Source organism: Fusarium pseudograminearum, chromosome 3 (genome assembly GCF_000303195.2).
Source record: "Fusarium pseudograminearum CS3096 chromosome 3, whole genome shotgun sequence".
NCBI classification, from domain to species: Eukaryota; Fungi; Ascomycota; class Sordariomycetes; order Hypocreales; family Nectriaceae; genus Fusarium; species Fusarium pseudograminearum.
Window position 1 is genome coordinate 7,569,799 of NC_031953.1, and position 14,639 is coordinate 7,584,437.

The following is a 14,639-nucleotide window of genomic DNA, read 5'->3' on the forward strand; positions in this document are numbered from 1 at the left end:
TGGATTCGGATCCCTAGGCGAACGCAATGCCTGGTGGTGACCAGACGGGACTTTTCGGTGCAGAGAGGACAAGGAGAACATAGTGACGGAAAGGCTGGGATTCATCGACATCACCACCACCTGAGTGTCTACTCCCCCGTCTTGGGAGATGGATTTTGCATTGCAATATCTACTTTCTGATCTCTAATGGTTCACCCAATAATGATCTGTGAGGATTCAACGAGTCACAGCTTTTTTTAATAAATTTCTGTGTGGGTTTCGCTAATGAGCCTTTAACTTTAGAGTGATACAACATGATCCAAAGACAGAACACGGTGTCATGTCTACAGTCACTTATGAGCACATTTATACTTGGTCTCTTATCAAGGTTCAATCCACAACGACTCAATTCATAATTGTAAATCCTAAACACAAGTAGCCCCTCTGCAGCACAGCCCAATTCAAACATAGCCCCCATAACCTCGCATCAGCTGTGCTCCCAACTTCCCCTTCCAGAAAATTGACTAACTGGAGAAATGGGTTTGTCGGAATGGCTGGTGATCTTTGGACCATTATTCGTGTCGATGATCAGGTTCTGGGAACTGACTTTCCCTCTAAACTCTCGCTGAGTAGTCAATTGTCTGATGTCGCTGTAGTCCAGCTTCGCATCATAGCTGTTGAAGTCTCCCACCGGGGGGTCGAAGCTGCCATTGAATGTGCACTGCACGCCATCGACTACAAAAGTGGCTGTGATTTTGTTTCCGCCATCGAAGCTGCTGACTGTACCAGAGGTGGTGGGCATCTGAGAGCGAATTAGTACGTGTAATGTTAAGGTTTATCTGGGAGTTACCTTGGAGGCTTTTCTTTAGGATCAAAGCAGTGGTCAGGGTTTGAGGGTGGAAAAGATAAAGATTCAAGCCAGGAAAAGAAGGGAAATGCCAGCAGCTTATAGGACTTCCGGATCAGTCTTGCCACAGGTTATGATCTCATTGTTCTCTCGCGGCAGGATTCCAGACTTCTGGGATTGGACGTTTCGAGTAAGCCACAGGTCGAGACTACGCCACAAAGTTACATTTTCGGAATTAACTTTGGTCCTTTGCGCACATGGTCAGACACACTGTTTGTTTATTCAGTTCTTTCAATTTCTTCTTGGGAGGTAATCGATAGAGGGTTGAGGTGCGGAAGATAGATAGGCCGAGGTACATAATAAATCATGACAAGAGTCAGACAGAAGCCAAAGGATGCCATGTCATGACTACACCCGATGACCTCCAAATGCAACTTGAGTAAAGAATTGATAAGATTATTTAGTCCGGGTGGTGGCTTCAGCAGATTTTGGTAACTGTGACTAATTTACCCAGTGAGCCTGTGATGAGTCGCTTCAGCTGTTCTGCCATCGATTGATCTCACTTGTAGTTTGTGGTCTGTTTTGTTCTCTATTCGATTGGTAACGAGGAAGATACTTTACAGAGACTGTCTCACTGCCAATTTCCAATTCATAAGCATCCGTTACATTATTTTGGCCTTGGCTTCACGTTCTTTATGTTGTCGTCGTTTATACCAACAGGCACGTACAGTGTCTCTAAGGCTATCAAACCGGCCAGAGCCAAGAAGTTCCACATCACAGATCGGGAGTGGCTTATTTAGCAAGTAGATCTCGAATACTTACATCACTTCTTGTTCGCAAGATGTGTCAAATGGCAGCCTGGTAGAAACAAGCCAGTCAGTCAGTGAGAGTGAGAGAGCATCACTCACATAAAGCCATTCAGATATTTAAAGTTGTAGCTGCTGTTTCTGTACCCTGTATGTATCCACAGTGCACAATCTTTTTCCATCAATCAGCGAAAAGCTTGGTACTGTGGTCTAGTTGGTTATGACATCTCGTTAACACCGAGAAGGTCCCCGGTTCGAGCCCGGGCAGAACCTCATTTTTTGCCGAACTAGAGGAGTAGCCACAGTGACCATGAACTTGTGTGGGGTCAGGGCTGTATTTTTAAGGCCTAGCGTTCAAAGAGAAGACAGCGCAACGGCTGTTATCTTATTGGTATGAGTGAACGCTAGATATTGGAGAGAAGTCATGTCAGGTAGCGGGGAAAACACAAGGATGTTGAGTTCCACGCACTCACGTTACAACTGCAACATTGCTCATCAAGCTTTCTTGGAACTAAGGGCTGCCATTAAGCGCACAGCAATAGAAGTTTAAATCAGCCGAAATACAGACTCGGTAAACGGTGCAAATCATTCACTGGCAAAGTACAAGTCACAAAAGGCATCAAGAGTAAAGAATACACTGGTATAAATCTATGTGGTAAAAGGTCTATTTAGAATAGGTAGTCTAATGTCTCTGTGCAGAGAGCATTTAGAGAAGGGCAATGGCACCGATGACAGCCATGATACCGGCAGGGACAACCTGGGCGGCACCGGCAGTGACGGCAGTGGGAGTGGTGGGAGGAGCAACAGGAGCAGTACCAGAGGGAACAACAGGGGCGGGGCCGGAAGGCTTGGAACCAGTGCCAGTGGGGCCGACAGGGGCGGGGCCGTGGCAAGCAGTGGGCTTGACGAGAGAACCGTTGCTGTCAAAGGGAGCGTATCCGAGGCACTCAGAGTACTCAGCAGCACAGGTGGACATGTTGGCACCGGAAGCAGAGCGGCAAGTGTTGTACTTGTCAGTGCACATCTCAGCGCAGTCCTTGGCCTGAGCAGGGGTGGAAGGAGTAGCGGGAGGAGCGTAACCGGTAGGGACAACGGGAGCAGTGGTGGTGTGGTGGATACCAGTGACAGTGACGGTACCGGGCTTGGTGACGGGGATGGTCTGGTTGCCGTAGGTCAGGGTGGTCTTCTCAGGGCAGTAGGTGGTCAGCTTGGTGACGACCTCGGTGGTGTAGGCAGGGCCAGTAGGCTTGGCACCCTCGTGGCAAGCGGTGGGCTCGACGAACTTGCCGCTCTCCCAAGGGTTGTAGCCGAGGCAAGCAGCGTACTTGGCAGCGCAGAAAGACATGTTGGCATCGGGGGCAACGCGGCACTCATCGAACTTGTCGGAGCACATCTCAGCACAGTCACCAGTGTGAGTGGGCTTGGGAGGAGGAGCATAGCCAGTGGCGGTAGCGACGGGCTTGGTGATGGTGCAAGAGCAGTCCTCAATGGTGAGAGTGGTGGCCTTGGTGACAGTGTAGGTCTTGTCACCGTAGGTCAGGGTGGTGGCACCAGGGCAGTAGGTGGTCAGGTGAGTGACGACCTCGGTGGTGTAGTGGATGGTCTCGTTGGAAGGAGGAGCATAGTGAGGAGAAGCGTTGGCAGCGCCGATGAGGGCGGTAGCGAAAGCGGCAGTCTTGACGAAACCCATTATGACGGTTGTTTGGTGGTAAAGTATTAAGAGTAGCGAGTGTAGTATTAAGCGAAAGGACGCGGTAAGTTGGATTAAAGAACGAGTGTGATTAGCGAGTCTGGGATGAAGAGGAAAGAAAGAAGTCTGGAGAAGAGAAGAACAAGAGGTTTTATAACTCTTCTTGTTCTATTGTTGTCCCCAAAATCCCAGACGGAACGATCGATCAGGGTGGACCGCATGGCATTGCGGAGACATGATTAGCACAAGGACCCAAAAAAAGCTCGTGTTTATTTTTGGTCTCGTCTCTTTCTGTCATGCTATACGAAGGGGTAATTTGCCAGTCCGTCTAGCGAATCGTGATCCGGAACTCGGCTCTGGGGGGACCTGACTAAAAAGAAATGAACTGACCAATAGAATGGCCAAGACGTATACGAGAGGTGCATTTATTGACTGCCGCCTTGCTTTTTGGCCTCTGCATGCCCCTGACGCTAAGGGTGGTACCTGCGTTAGGCTTATGGTTAGCTCACTTCCAGGGAGGCGACACCACTTGTTGTTGTGTCTTTGATTCGAGCGGAACGCGTCGTAAGCTTTCATCGAGAATATGCTAGACTGGAACAGTATGTAGGGATGGACGATCTCACAGTCGAGTCGAGTCGAGTCGAGCCGAGTTACGCAGTGTGAAGTCAGTTGAAAACCCAGGCGAAAAAAACAACAGGCCCGATGGTCCGGGTCAGTACCAGGGCATTGACTCTCCCCTGCCTTTTTTCCTTTCCCTCTCGTATCTTTTTCTCTCTGCTCTGCCAACGGCAGGCTAAGCCGTGTCCAAGCTTTAAACTTCGTCTCGTGTTCTACGGCCCCGCAACGTGTTATAATGCCTTATGCATAACTAACCCGTCAAAGGTTACTGCCGTCTCAAAAGGCAGCTAAAGAAAGCTTTACCGCTACATGACAAGAGCATGCGTGTTGAGTCAGATTGACTCTGGTCAGACTGATAAAGTCTGAGCCAAACGGCGCGCCCGCCCGCAAGCCTTCGGCGTTGACCGCGGCCGTTTTGTGTGCGCACTGACGATTTGGAACAGCGGACTGGACTAGTAACAACAATTGACGTCACGTTCTTTGTGGAGTTGGTAGGCCTAGAATAATCCAGAATGTGAAGTTTAGGGTAACCAAAGACATTTTAGCCTTCCAACAACATCATGACAATTAATGACAGGTTGAAGAACAAGGTGATGAAAGAGACTCGTACTGGTCATATTAGACGTTAGTAATTTATAGTTACCCGATTAAAAACAACATGCGAATTTCTCGTAATTGTAGTATTGGTTACGGACTGAGTGATCGTCTGGTGTGAATCAACATTCGTCAAGAACAAACATGGTCGATTGATCGCTTGTCTATGTCGATGCTTCTTCTCTAGCAATTTGCCTCTCCAACAACCCTTTCAACACTGCAGTGCAATCTTCCTGGTCCATAAACACTTCAATCATCTTGACCCCATCATTCTGCTTCATCACCTCTGAATCAAGCGCAGTCTTCAACTCTCCCCAGGTCTTGGCAGAGAAGTATCGCTTCTTCAATTCTTCATCGTTATACCCAAACAACCCCAGAGCATGCTTAAAATTCCACGGTGCGATGTCATTATAGTCCTGGTTCCTCCCGTGAATGACTCGCTCAATCGTGTAACCATTATTGTTAATCACGAAAATTACAATGTTGAGCTTCTCTTTCACCATGACGCTGATCTCTTGGGCTGTCATCTGTAGACTCCCGTCTCCGATAAAGAGGATCGTGCGCTCCGTATCCTTGTTGTGACTGTCTTTATCGCGACGCGCTAGAGCGACTCCAAGCGTGGCAGGGAGCATGTAACCAATTGATAGCCACGTGACAGCAGTAAAAAAGCGAGAACCCGCAGGGAGTTTGAGAACCTTTCCACCTTCTGCAGCAGTACCTGTTTCGGTCAAGATGGTGTCGCCGCGACGAAACATGGAGTTGATGTATGGGTAAAACAGTTCTTGAGTAAGGTTCCCAGACGGTTCAAGTTCGCCAGGGCCAGACTTGGGGAGAAATGTTGGCACATCAATCTTGGCAAGTCGCGACGCGTCAAGTTTGCTGAGAAGCTTTTGAATGAAAGCCCGAGGCGGCTGGTCTCGGATGACTTGCGTCGCGATCTTGATCTGATCCAAGGAGAAAGACACTGTCACGTCCTCATTGGGAATCGCTGTGAAGATCCCAGTATTGATGTTACTCATGTGCGGCCCAAAGAAGAGGATAAGGTCAGAGCCTTTGAAGTACTCGGATGCCTTCTTGTCGCCGCAGTTTGCCAGGTAAACACCATGCACATTGGTCAACTCCTCATTGATCAGTCCTTTGCCGAAAGCTGATGTCCAGGTCGGCCAAGCAGTGATGTTGATCAACTCGCTGACCTCACTAACGACGTTCATATTCCGACTTTCGCCGTCAACAAGAATCAGAGGTTTCTTAGCTGAGTAGATCCGATCCAAAATCTTATCGACACTCCCCATATCAATCTCCGTAGCCACTGGCGACGGGCTGATAACGCTTTTCACATCAAAGTTACTTGTCGAAATGGGCAATTGGACCATATCGTCAGGAATCTGAAGATACACCGGTCTTTGGTGAACCATCGCCTGTTCGATAATCCAATCAATCCTCCCTGCAGCACTCATAACATCCGTCAAACAGACCTGCGCAGCGGTAACATGCGTATGCATGGCAGCAAACCTCTTGTACTCGCCATCCAAGAAGGTATGGTGAACATTCAGTCTTGCGCTCTGGGTGGACCGCGGCGGCGCGCCAACGATGTGAAGTACCGGTGCTCGTTCAGCAAAGGCACCAGCAATAGCATTGATGGCTGACAATTCGCCTACGCCAAAGGTTGTGATGACTACACCCAGACTGTGCATGCGAGAGTAGCCATCTGCAGCATAGGCGGCGTTGAGCTCATTGCAGTTGCCTATCCAGTGCAGACCGGCCGGTTTGACGTAGTCGAGGAGTTTCAGGTTGTAGTCTCCTGGAACACCGAAGACGGAGCCTATGCCGAGCTGTTTGAGACGAGTGAAGAGATATGCCCCGAGGGGAATCGACTCGTGTTTGTTTTGTGTCATTATGGATGTTTAACTCGCTTGATAAGAAGGTCTACCAGGGAATGAATCTCGTCAAAGAAAGTGCGATGAATATTCTCAGTGGTTTATCTGGTTCTGGCTTCCCCGCGTTCACCATTGACTTGATAGCCATCGTTATGCCGCGATCGGTTGCCTAATTGGGAATAGTGATTCAATTTCCTTGACTCTTGCCGAGGTAGGATTCTGTGGAGAGACAGATCAACTGGCATGGCTCAATGTTCGGGTGAGGAATAATAGTTATCCGTGATATTGTTAAACCCGTGCAAATGCCGCAACTTGACTCAGTTGTTTACATGTCAGTTGTGGATAACTTGTTTGCACAATTAATGCAGCATTATTGTCGCTTGTCTATGCAATGTTTCTCAAATAATATGCACTGGATAATTTGTAACTATTGTTGGCAGAAAAAGAATCTCAGCCTCTGTAACTCTGGCTGTATATGTCCCGATTTTGTTTATTGTCGAGCCTCTGGAGTAGTACCGACATGAATATATTCCCTTATTAACTGAAAAGGAATGACTCGCTAGCTGATGTCTCGACTTCTGTCTTTCTCGCCAGCATGTAGATTATTTCGTCTTGCTCTTGAGTAAAGCAGTACTCCCCTACCAGCTTCGCTGCGAACGTCGCGGTTCTTAAAGTATCGGCGATTATTATCAGAGATCTGCGATAGGTTCTTGGTACAATCAATTCGTAGGTTTAACTAAAGTTTCATCCTTGGCTATGGCTGGGGGTCATTTTAATGAGCTTGAGCTCAATCGAAGTTTGCACTGGCTCTGTCGTACTCTGCATTAACTAAGTAAGTTCAGTAACGCGGTGGACCCTGAGGTAACCCAGCCATTTGACCAATAACATAGTGTCAGATCTACATAACATCTTTAACTAACTGCCTAGCTTGGAAGTGACAGATATGGATCCATCACGCTACCGAAATCGCTCGGTTGATCGGTTGGTACGGCATCTGAAGCACTGCACTTTGGTGTCGGTGTCTTGCAAAAAACAGAAAAAAATCGTATGGCTCATGTCAGATTATGTCAGGCCATGCCACTTACCTATTATTAGAGTACGGAAACAGAAGACTTTCGCTTTGTTTCTAGGCTGCGCCACAACAGAAGGTAGGCCTTAGATCTGACTCTAGAGAGACATTTCAGTGGTAAGATGAAACACATAGACACAGCCTGTATTTTGTAGGGTTTCGGTTGCAACGATCAATTAAGACGAGCGATAAATCAGCCGAATTGGTCTATTGAACCGAGATTTGGGAAAAGGGTCATGGATAGTTCGGCATGCAGAGGAGAGGACGTGGTTCTTCTAACCCTTTTGAGTGGCTGTTGGACAATCAAGCTTTACGGTTGTCCCAATCACAACACTTTTGAGAAGTATCTGACGGCGCCACTTCGTAAATCAAAGATAAGATATGCTTTAAACATACCCTTTTCACATCACTTTGCTCCTCAACCAACACGCCAACTGAACCTTCTAACCGTCTTTGAACTTAAGAATCCAAAGATCTGCTGTTTCTTTTTTCGTATTACTTAGTCTGTTGCCCCCCCGCCATTTCCATTCCAACATCTTGACAATGCTATCCTCCCACTTCATGGTCTTGTCCGAGTCTTCCGGATCCTGTTACTGAGATTAAACCACCGTCTACTGAACCTTGGACGCTCTCAGTAGCTTCAGACTCCATCATGGATCATCTATTCCTGCTTCGCGCCAACAAGAGGAAAGGTGTCCTCCTCGCCATGGGCATTCTGGTCATCTTTGGGCTGGCGGTACACTCTTGTTTGTTCTACTACCCATCCACCAGCGACTTGGCTTTCCGGTAAGTTTGGCAATTGGAAAGACCGGTGAATCAATTCTGACTTGTGCTCCGACCAGCTCGTCTCTCTCGACTCCACTACCAACAAAGCTCTCGGAAAACACACCGCAACTGATGCACCACCTGTGGAAGCCCTTCATTCACGATCTTAACGCCACGCAATTCATCTCTAAAGAGGGATACAAGTACAAGATCAACAGCAACAACCATCAATGGCCACCATTGGGGAAGAAGCTGCTCATCTTGGATGTGGATACTCGATTGGAAACCGGCGCTGGGGCAATGATGGACAAGTCAACCATGAATGCCGAAGAAATGACAGGCAGAACAGGTGGAATGATGAATCATTATTTATACGGTATGTTCTATCTTCTCGCAGGTTATGGTAGCTTTCTAACGTATCTCTTCGCCAGCCATGATCCACGGCTATGACTACCAGTTCATCCGAGCGCCCAACTATCGCAACCGCCATGGGACATGGGTCAAGGTCCCAATGATTAAGGAAGCCCTCAAGACTCACGACACTGTCGTATTCCTCGATGCCGATGCAGTTTTCATGTATCCAGAGATGCCCTTCGAGTGGCTAATGAGTCTATGGAACATAACAGACAAGACCCTTATTGCTCTGTCTAACGACCCCGACTCGCCGAGGAACCACGACACAAAGGGAAAAGTCATGATGAACACAGGTTTTATGGTCGCCCGACAAAGCAACCGGACTCAAGAACTCTTCCATGACTGGAACCAATGCCCAACCGAGACAAAATACAAGGGCTGCGATAGATGGAAAACAGACTGGGCACACGAGCAGGCAGCGTTTGCCAATTATGTCCGCTACGATTACAACTTGACAGATGACGTACGCACGATCCCATGCATGGACGGAAATGGAAGTCCCTATATTGGAGACAAGACATGTGGCGGTGTGTTTATTCGTCATCACTGGTTCCACAAGGATTATCCCGCAAACGACCTTCGCCAGCTTCTACTTGACACGCTTGTCAAGCGAATACATGCTGGGTTCCATCATGCTCAGGAACAAAATTTCATAGACGCGAGCCATTATACACATCCGCTCAATAACATGAAAAATATGTAATGGAAGATGCATACACGACATGGGTAGAAGGAAGCATTGTATTTCATAGAAGCGTTCTTGTTTATGTATTCACGACATTCGGTAGCTAGTTATTTGGGTTTATAATTATTAAAGAAACTTTATTTAAATTATCCAAGAATTCTTCCGTTGCAACATTGACATGTGTGTTTTTCTGACGCTTACTAAAATGTAACTGAGAGGGCAGATTATAAGCGCACCAGTCTCTGATTCGCAGTTACCGTCGGCCTATTCCATATTCATCGATCTCAATGCTGATCTTTCAAACCTAATGGCTAGTGCAGAAAGCTTGGCCTCCTAACCCTTGAGGTACAAAAATAAACAGACGAAGAAGCCTAGTCAAAGTATTATAGGCTGACCTAGTTATTTTGTTTCTTATGCTTCCAACAACCGATTTTTCTGATACCCTCAGGGCCAACCCACAACTTATTACTAGATATTTGACCCAAAGCATGCTCTTGCATTTAGCCTCAAATCCTCCACCATCAATCATACATCAAGCTTACGCCCAGAGAATTGGTAAACTAATACGATGTCCGTTTGTCTCGTTCGACGCTATATGTCATCCACTAGTAACGTCTTTATAAGTCTCATCCTGAACTCCATCCCTGTACTTTATCCGGACAACCCATCTTGCCAAGGACTACCCCGCAACATGGTACTGATTGATCTGCGGGGAACAGGCTGATTTGACAAAGTTAAACGAAATTAAACCAAGGAAACCCACCCGGCAGTTCCTACGTAGTCAAACGGAATCAGTATAAAAGGATGGGAAGATCGCCTGTAAACATTGTCAGTAGAGTAGCCAGCTCCACGCTCATAGTACTACTGAGTTCTTTTTCATCATGAAGTCAAAGTTGTTGTTCCCACTCCTCTCTTTCGTTGGTCAAAGTCTTGCCACCAACGACTGTCCTCTCATCACCAGTCGATGGACTGCGGATCCTTCGGCTCATGTCTTCAACGACACCTTGTGGCTTTACCCGTCTCATGACATCGATGCGGGATTTGAAAATGACCCTGATGGAGGCCAGTACGCCATGAAAGATTACCATGTCTACTCTATCGACAAGATCTACGGTTCCCTGCCGGTCGATCATGGTACGGCCCTGTCAGTGGAGGATGTCCCCTGGGCCTCTCGACAGATGTGGGCTCCTGACGCTGCCCACAAGAACGGCAAATACTATCTATACTTCCCTGCCAAAGACAAGGATGACATCTTCAGAATCGGTGTTGCCGTCTCACCAACCCCCGGTGGACCATTCGTCCCCGACAAGAGTTGGATCCCTCACACTTTCAGCATTGACCCTGCCAGTTTCGTCGATGACGATGACAGAGCCTACTTGGCATGGGGTGGTATCATGGGCGGTCAGCTCCAACGATGGCAGGACAAGAACAAGTACAACGAGTCTGGCACTGAGCCAGGAAACGGCACCGCTGCCTTGAGCCCCCAGATTGCCAAGCTGAGCAAGGACATGCACACTCTGGCAGAGAAGCCTCGCGACATGCTCATTCTTGACCCTAAGACTGGCAAGCCGCTCCTTTCTGAGGATGAAGACCGACGTTTCTTCGAAGGACCCTGGATTCACAAGCGCAACAAGATTTACTACCTCACCTACTCTACTGGAACAACCCACTACCTTGTCTATGCGACTTCCAAGACCCCCTACGGTCCTTACACCTACCAGGGCAGAATTCTGGAGCCGGTTGATGGCTGGACTACTCATTCTAGTATCGTCAAGTACCAGGGTCAGTGGTGGCTGTTTTATCACGATGCCAAGACGTCCGGCAAGGACTATCTTCGCCAGGTGAAGGCCAAGAAGATTTGGTATGATAGCAAGGGAAAGATCTTGACAAAGAAGCCTTGAACATTGGCTAGATAGGGACACTATGTCAACTTAATCATGATTCCGTCCAATATTCTATCACAAATTCTAAGCATAATGAGGTTTCGTCTATTTCTTGTTCGACACATCTGTACCATTGTTAGTCACATATAAACAAAATGAGCCAGGGCAGCTCATTGTAAAAGAGATCAACTTACTGAATTGAAAGTGAACGATATCACCGTCTTGAACAACCTGGATAAAAAAGTTAGCTTCCGCAACAACCCAAGCATAGCTTGACTCACATAAGACTTTCCCTCCTGGCGGTATTTGCCAGCAGCTTTAATAGGACCCATCGACTTGTTTCCCTCACAGAGATCATGGAAGTCTTGGTAGGCTACCACTTCAGCCTTGATGAATCCTCTCTCAAAGTCACTGTGAATAGCACCTGCAGCTTGAGGGGCCAGACATCCTCGGGGGATCGTCCAACACCTGATCTCCTTCTCTCCAGCTATCACCGTATTAGTAACCCTTGTCTTTAACTCGGCGACGGAAATGACATACCAGTGAAGTAGTACTGAAGACCAAGCTTTGTGAAACCCTCAGTGATGATCTTTTCCAGTTTGGACTTGACCTTGCTTTCCTTGAGGAACTCAGCCTGGGCATCAGGATCGTCCTTCATGCTGTGCAGCTTCTCCTCGAACTCGATGGAGAAAGGGATGATGTCTCGCGCGGTACCTCCATGCTCAGTAACCCACTTTGCTATCGATGGCAGGTACTTGCTCTTTTGTCTGAGGTAGTCCTTCATGGTTAGGTTAACGAGGTAAATGACGGGCTTGGTGGTGATGAGCTGAATCTTTTCGTTGATGAGAGCGATCTCGGCTGGGGTCCAGCTTCCGTCTCGTACTGGCTTTCCTTCGTCCAACATCTGCCAAGGGATTGTGGATTAGTATGTGCTATAAGTTTAGGTCTGAGTTGCGGGTTGGTCAGAACTCACTGCTCGGATCTTGGATGTGGTCTCATAGAAGAGAGGCAGCATCTTGTACTTGCCACCAGCCTTCTTCACAATCATTTCCTCGGCGACGATTTGCTTGTCCAGAATGTCTAGAACATGATGTTAGTCATTGCCGGATACCCTCAAGAGTAGGTACATACCTAAATCCTTCTTGCAAAGCTCGCTCTGAATGGTGTCTGGAGAGTACAATGGTTAGCCTGATAGACCCCAATAACAGCCTCGGTGCAACTGACTCAAGTCACGAACGGGGTCGATTGAGTCATCAACGTGCAAGACCTGATCGTTATCAAATGCTCTGTCGACACATGCGTTAGTTCAACTTCTACAACAGTGCAAGGTCTCATCCTACCGAACAATGTGAAAGATACCGTCAACGGCTTGGATATGTGACAGGAAAGCGTTACCAAGACCTTCTCCCTGGGAAGCGCCCTTGATCAAGCCAGCGATATCGGTGACCTGAAGATAAGCTGGGTACATGGACGGAGGCTTCCACAAATCGCAGAGGAAATCCTGGATAATGTCAGTTGTCTGTTTTCTTGAGCTCAACATGTAGAACTTACATATCGAGCATCGGGAACAGCGCATCTCGCTTCGTTGGGCTCGATTGTGCAGAAGGGATAATTCTCCGCAGCAGCGCTCTGCTCGGTCAAAAGATTGAACAAGCTGGACTTTCCCACGTTTGGGAGACCAACGCAACCCATCTTGAGGTTTTTGCGGACCCTTCCAAAGGCGACCACATTGTCAATAACTGCTTCAGGTTTCTTGGGAGCCATTTTGTGAAAATCGATGAGGAAATAATTATGTAGAGAGATCGATTTTGAGGCACACAGAAATGTGAAGGTTGTTATTTGAATGAGTTTTCAAAGTGGTCTGATAGCCCACTTAAAGACATGGGTGTGATGTGTTCTAGCCGAAGCCACTGCATAACCTGACATAAGCCTTGATTGGGGGCAGGTGTGCTGATAAAGATACCCTTTTGTATTTTACGTGTTCAGTATATAAGCTCCAAATGTTCTATTGGTAAACTCTTTTCTCTTAGGTTTCATCCATTCAAGCTGTCAACAATCTCTGGGGTTCTCGATGGTATGCCTTGGGGGTGTCACGTGCTGGACCCTGAAACTCTCAAAGGCGGGACTGGAATAGCTTCTAGCCAATAACAGAAAAGATTTAGATAATTCCGAGACAAGGTTTATTAAATTACATATCAATTGCTATTTATGGACCAGCCACTTATGTTCAAGTATCTTTTCTCGACCTGATTCATTTAAATACTCTGCAATCCACACTCTCTAGCCTTATTAGGCAGCTCTGTGCTGGCCCGAATGGATGCAAGTGCTGCTATGCCTTCACCACTTAGTTGTTGCAACCATTGGCAGCAGCAGCATTGGCACCCTTGTTCTGTCCTCCTTGGTGGTGTCGAGTCTCCAAATCTCGCTTGCCGTTGCAGCCAGCGTTGTTGGCCTGGGCATTGGCCTGGTTGTTGGCGTTGTTCTGAGCGTTGTTGTTGGCGTTGTTCTGAGCGTTGTTCTGGGCGTTGTTGTTGGCATTGGCGTTGGCATTGGCTCCGTTGTTACCAGCGTTTCCATTGGCAGCAGCGTTCTTGTTCTGTCCGCCCTGGTGATGCCTGGTCTCTAGGTCTCGCTTGTTGTTCTTGCCCTTGTTCTGGGCCTTGTTCTTTCCGCCCTGATGGTGCCTGGTCTCGAGGTCGCGCTTGTTGTTACCCTTGGCCTTGGCTCCGTTTCTGTTCTTTCCGCCCTGGTGGTGTCGGGTCTCCAGGTCTCGCTTGTTGTTCTTGCCCTTAGCCTTGTTCTTTCCACCCTGGTGATGCCTGGTCTCGAGGTCACGCTTGTTGTTGTTGTTGTTGTTGTTGTTGTTGTTGTTGTTGTTGTTGTTGTTGTTGTTAGCATTGGCATTGGCGCCGTTGCAGTCGTTGGCATTGGCGTTGGCGTTAGCATTGGCGTTGCCTCCCTGGGCACCCTGGGCACCCTGGTGGTGGCGAGCAACAAGTTCGTCCTCGTCCCGCTTGGCGTTACATCCCGCATTGGCTGCTGCATTGTTTGCGGCATTGTTGTTGTTGTTGCCGTTCTGGTTCTGGTTGGCCTGAGCCGCCTGGTTACCTTGCTGGCCCTGTTTGTTTTGGCCTCCCTGGTGGTGAGGCTGTTTTACGTATTAGTCAATGAGTCATTGCTGCACCATGATTATGACTTACCTCTCGGACTTCAATAGTGGTAAAGATTGGCAGGGCGCTTCCTGGAGTAGCACCGAGAGCCATCAAGGCCTGTAGAATCGTCAGCGGTGGATCAGTGAACAAGAACAAGGGACGTACTGCAAGCTTTCCAGCACCGGAAGAGCTGATGCGGCTGTCACGGGAGAAAGCCTGAGCGGCGAGCGCGGCGATGAAGGCGTTGGTGAAGTACATGT

General features: G+C 48.0%; 7 protein-coding genes across 7 annotated transcripts, besides 3 other annotated features; 2 read left to right on the forward strand and 5 right to left on the reverse strand.

The window, feature by feature from the left end:
* Window positions 1–466: 466 nt before the first annotated feature.
* FPSE_09338 (uncharacterized protein) lies at window positions 467–1,184 on the reverse strand (the record flags this gene model as incomplete). Its single annotated transcript, XM_009262455.1, has 2 exons — window positions 467–781; window positions 1,098–1,184. The coding sequence occupies 2 exons, from the start codon at window positions 1,182–1,184 to the stop codon at window positions 467–469; spliced, it is 402 nt and encodes a 133-aa protein (XP_009260730.1).
* Window positions 1,185–2,338: 1,154 nt separating this feature from the next.
* Window positions 2,339–3,322, reverse strand: FPSE_09339 (uncharacterized protein; the record flags this gene model as incomplete). The annotated part of the gene is made up of 1 exon (XM_009262456.1): window positions 2,339–3,322. One exon carries the CDS (start codon window positions 3,320–3,322, stop codon window positions 2,339–2,341), a length of 984 nt encoding a protein of 327 aa, XP_009260731.1.
* A 623-nt stretch (window positions 3,323–3,945) lies between these two features.
* Window positions 3,946–3,973: a microsatellite.
* A 725-nt stretch (window positions 3,974–4,698) lies between these two features.
* FPSE_09340 (uncharacterized protein) lies at window positions 4,699–6,429 on the reverse strand (the record flags this gene model as incomplete). Its single annotated transcript, XM_009262457.1, has 1 exon — window positions 4,699–6,429. One exon carries the CDS (start codon window positions 6,427–6,429, stop codon window positions 4,699–4,701), a length of 1,731 nt encoding a protein of 576 aa, XP_009260732.1.
* A 1,703-nt stretch (window positions 6,430–8,132) lies between these two features.
* FPSE_09341 (uncharacterized protein) lies at window positions 8,133–9,362 on the forward strand (the record flags this gene model as incomplete). Its single annotated transcript, XM_009262458.1, has 3 exons — window positions 8,133–8,266; window positions 8,323–8,621; window positions 8,677–9,362. 3 exons carry the CDS (start codon window positions 8,133–8,135, stop codon window positions 9,360–9,362), a joined length of 1,119 nt encoding a protein of 372 aa, XP_009260733.1.
* Window positions 9,363–10,225: 863 nt separating this feature from the next.
* FPSE_09342 (uncharacterized protein) lies at window positions 10,226–11,245 on the forward strand (the record flags this gene model as incomplete). Its single annotated transcript, XM_009262459.1, has 1 exon — window positions 10,226–11,245. One exon carries the CDS (start codon window positions 10,226–10,228, stop codon window positions 11,243–11,245), a length of 1,020 nt encoding a protein of 339 aa, XP_009260734.1.
* An 87-nt stretch (window positions 11,246–11,332) lies between these two features.
* FPSE_09343 (uncharacterized protein) lies at window positions 11,333–12,991 on the reverse strand (the record flags this gene model as incomplete). The annotated part of the gene is made up of 9 exons (XM_009262460.1): window positions 11,333–11,352; window positions 11,422–11,458; window positions 11,509–11,714; window positions 11,768–12,131; window positions 12,201–12,307; window positions 12,359–12,394; window positions 12,452–12,513; window positions 12,568–12,728; window positions 12,779–12,991. 9 exons carry the CDS (start codon window positions 12,989–12,991, stop codon window positions 11,333–11,335), a joined length of 1,206 nt encoding a protein of 401 aa, XP_009260735.1.
* Window positions 12,992–13,571: 580 nt separating this feature from the next.
* Window positions 13,572–14,637, reverse strand: FPSE_09344 (uncharacterized protein; the record flags this gene model as incomplete). Its single annotated transcript, XM_009262461.1, has 3 exons — window positions 13,572–14,375; window positions 14,428–14,496; window positions 14,545–14,637. 3 exons carry the CDS (start codon window positions 14,635–14,637, stop codon window positions 13,572–13,574), a joined length of 966 nt encoding a protein of 321 aa, XP_009260736.1.
* Window positions 13,695–13,773: a microsatellite.
* Window positions 14,065–14,120: a microsatellite.
* Window positions 14,638–14,639: the final 2 nt, after the last annotated feature.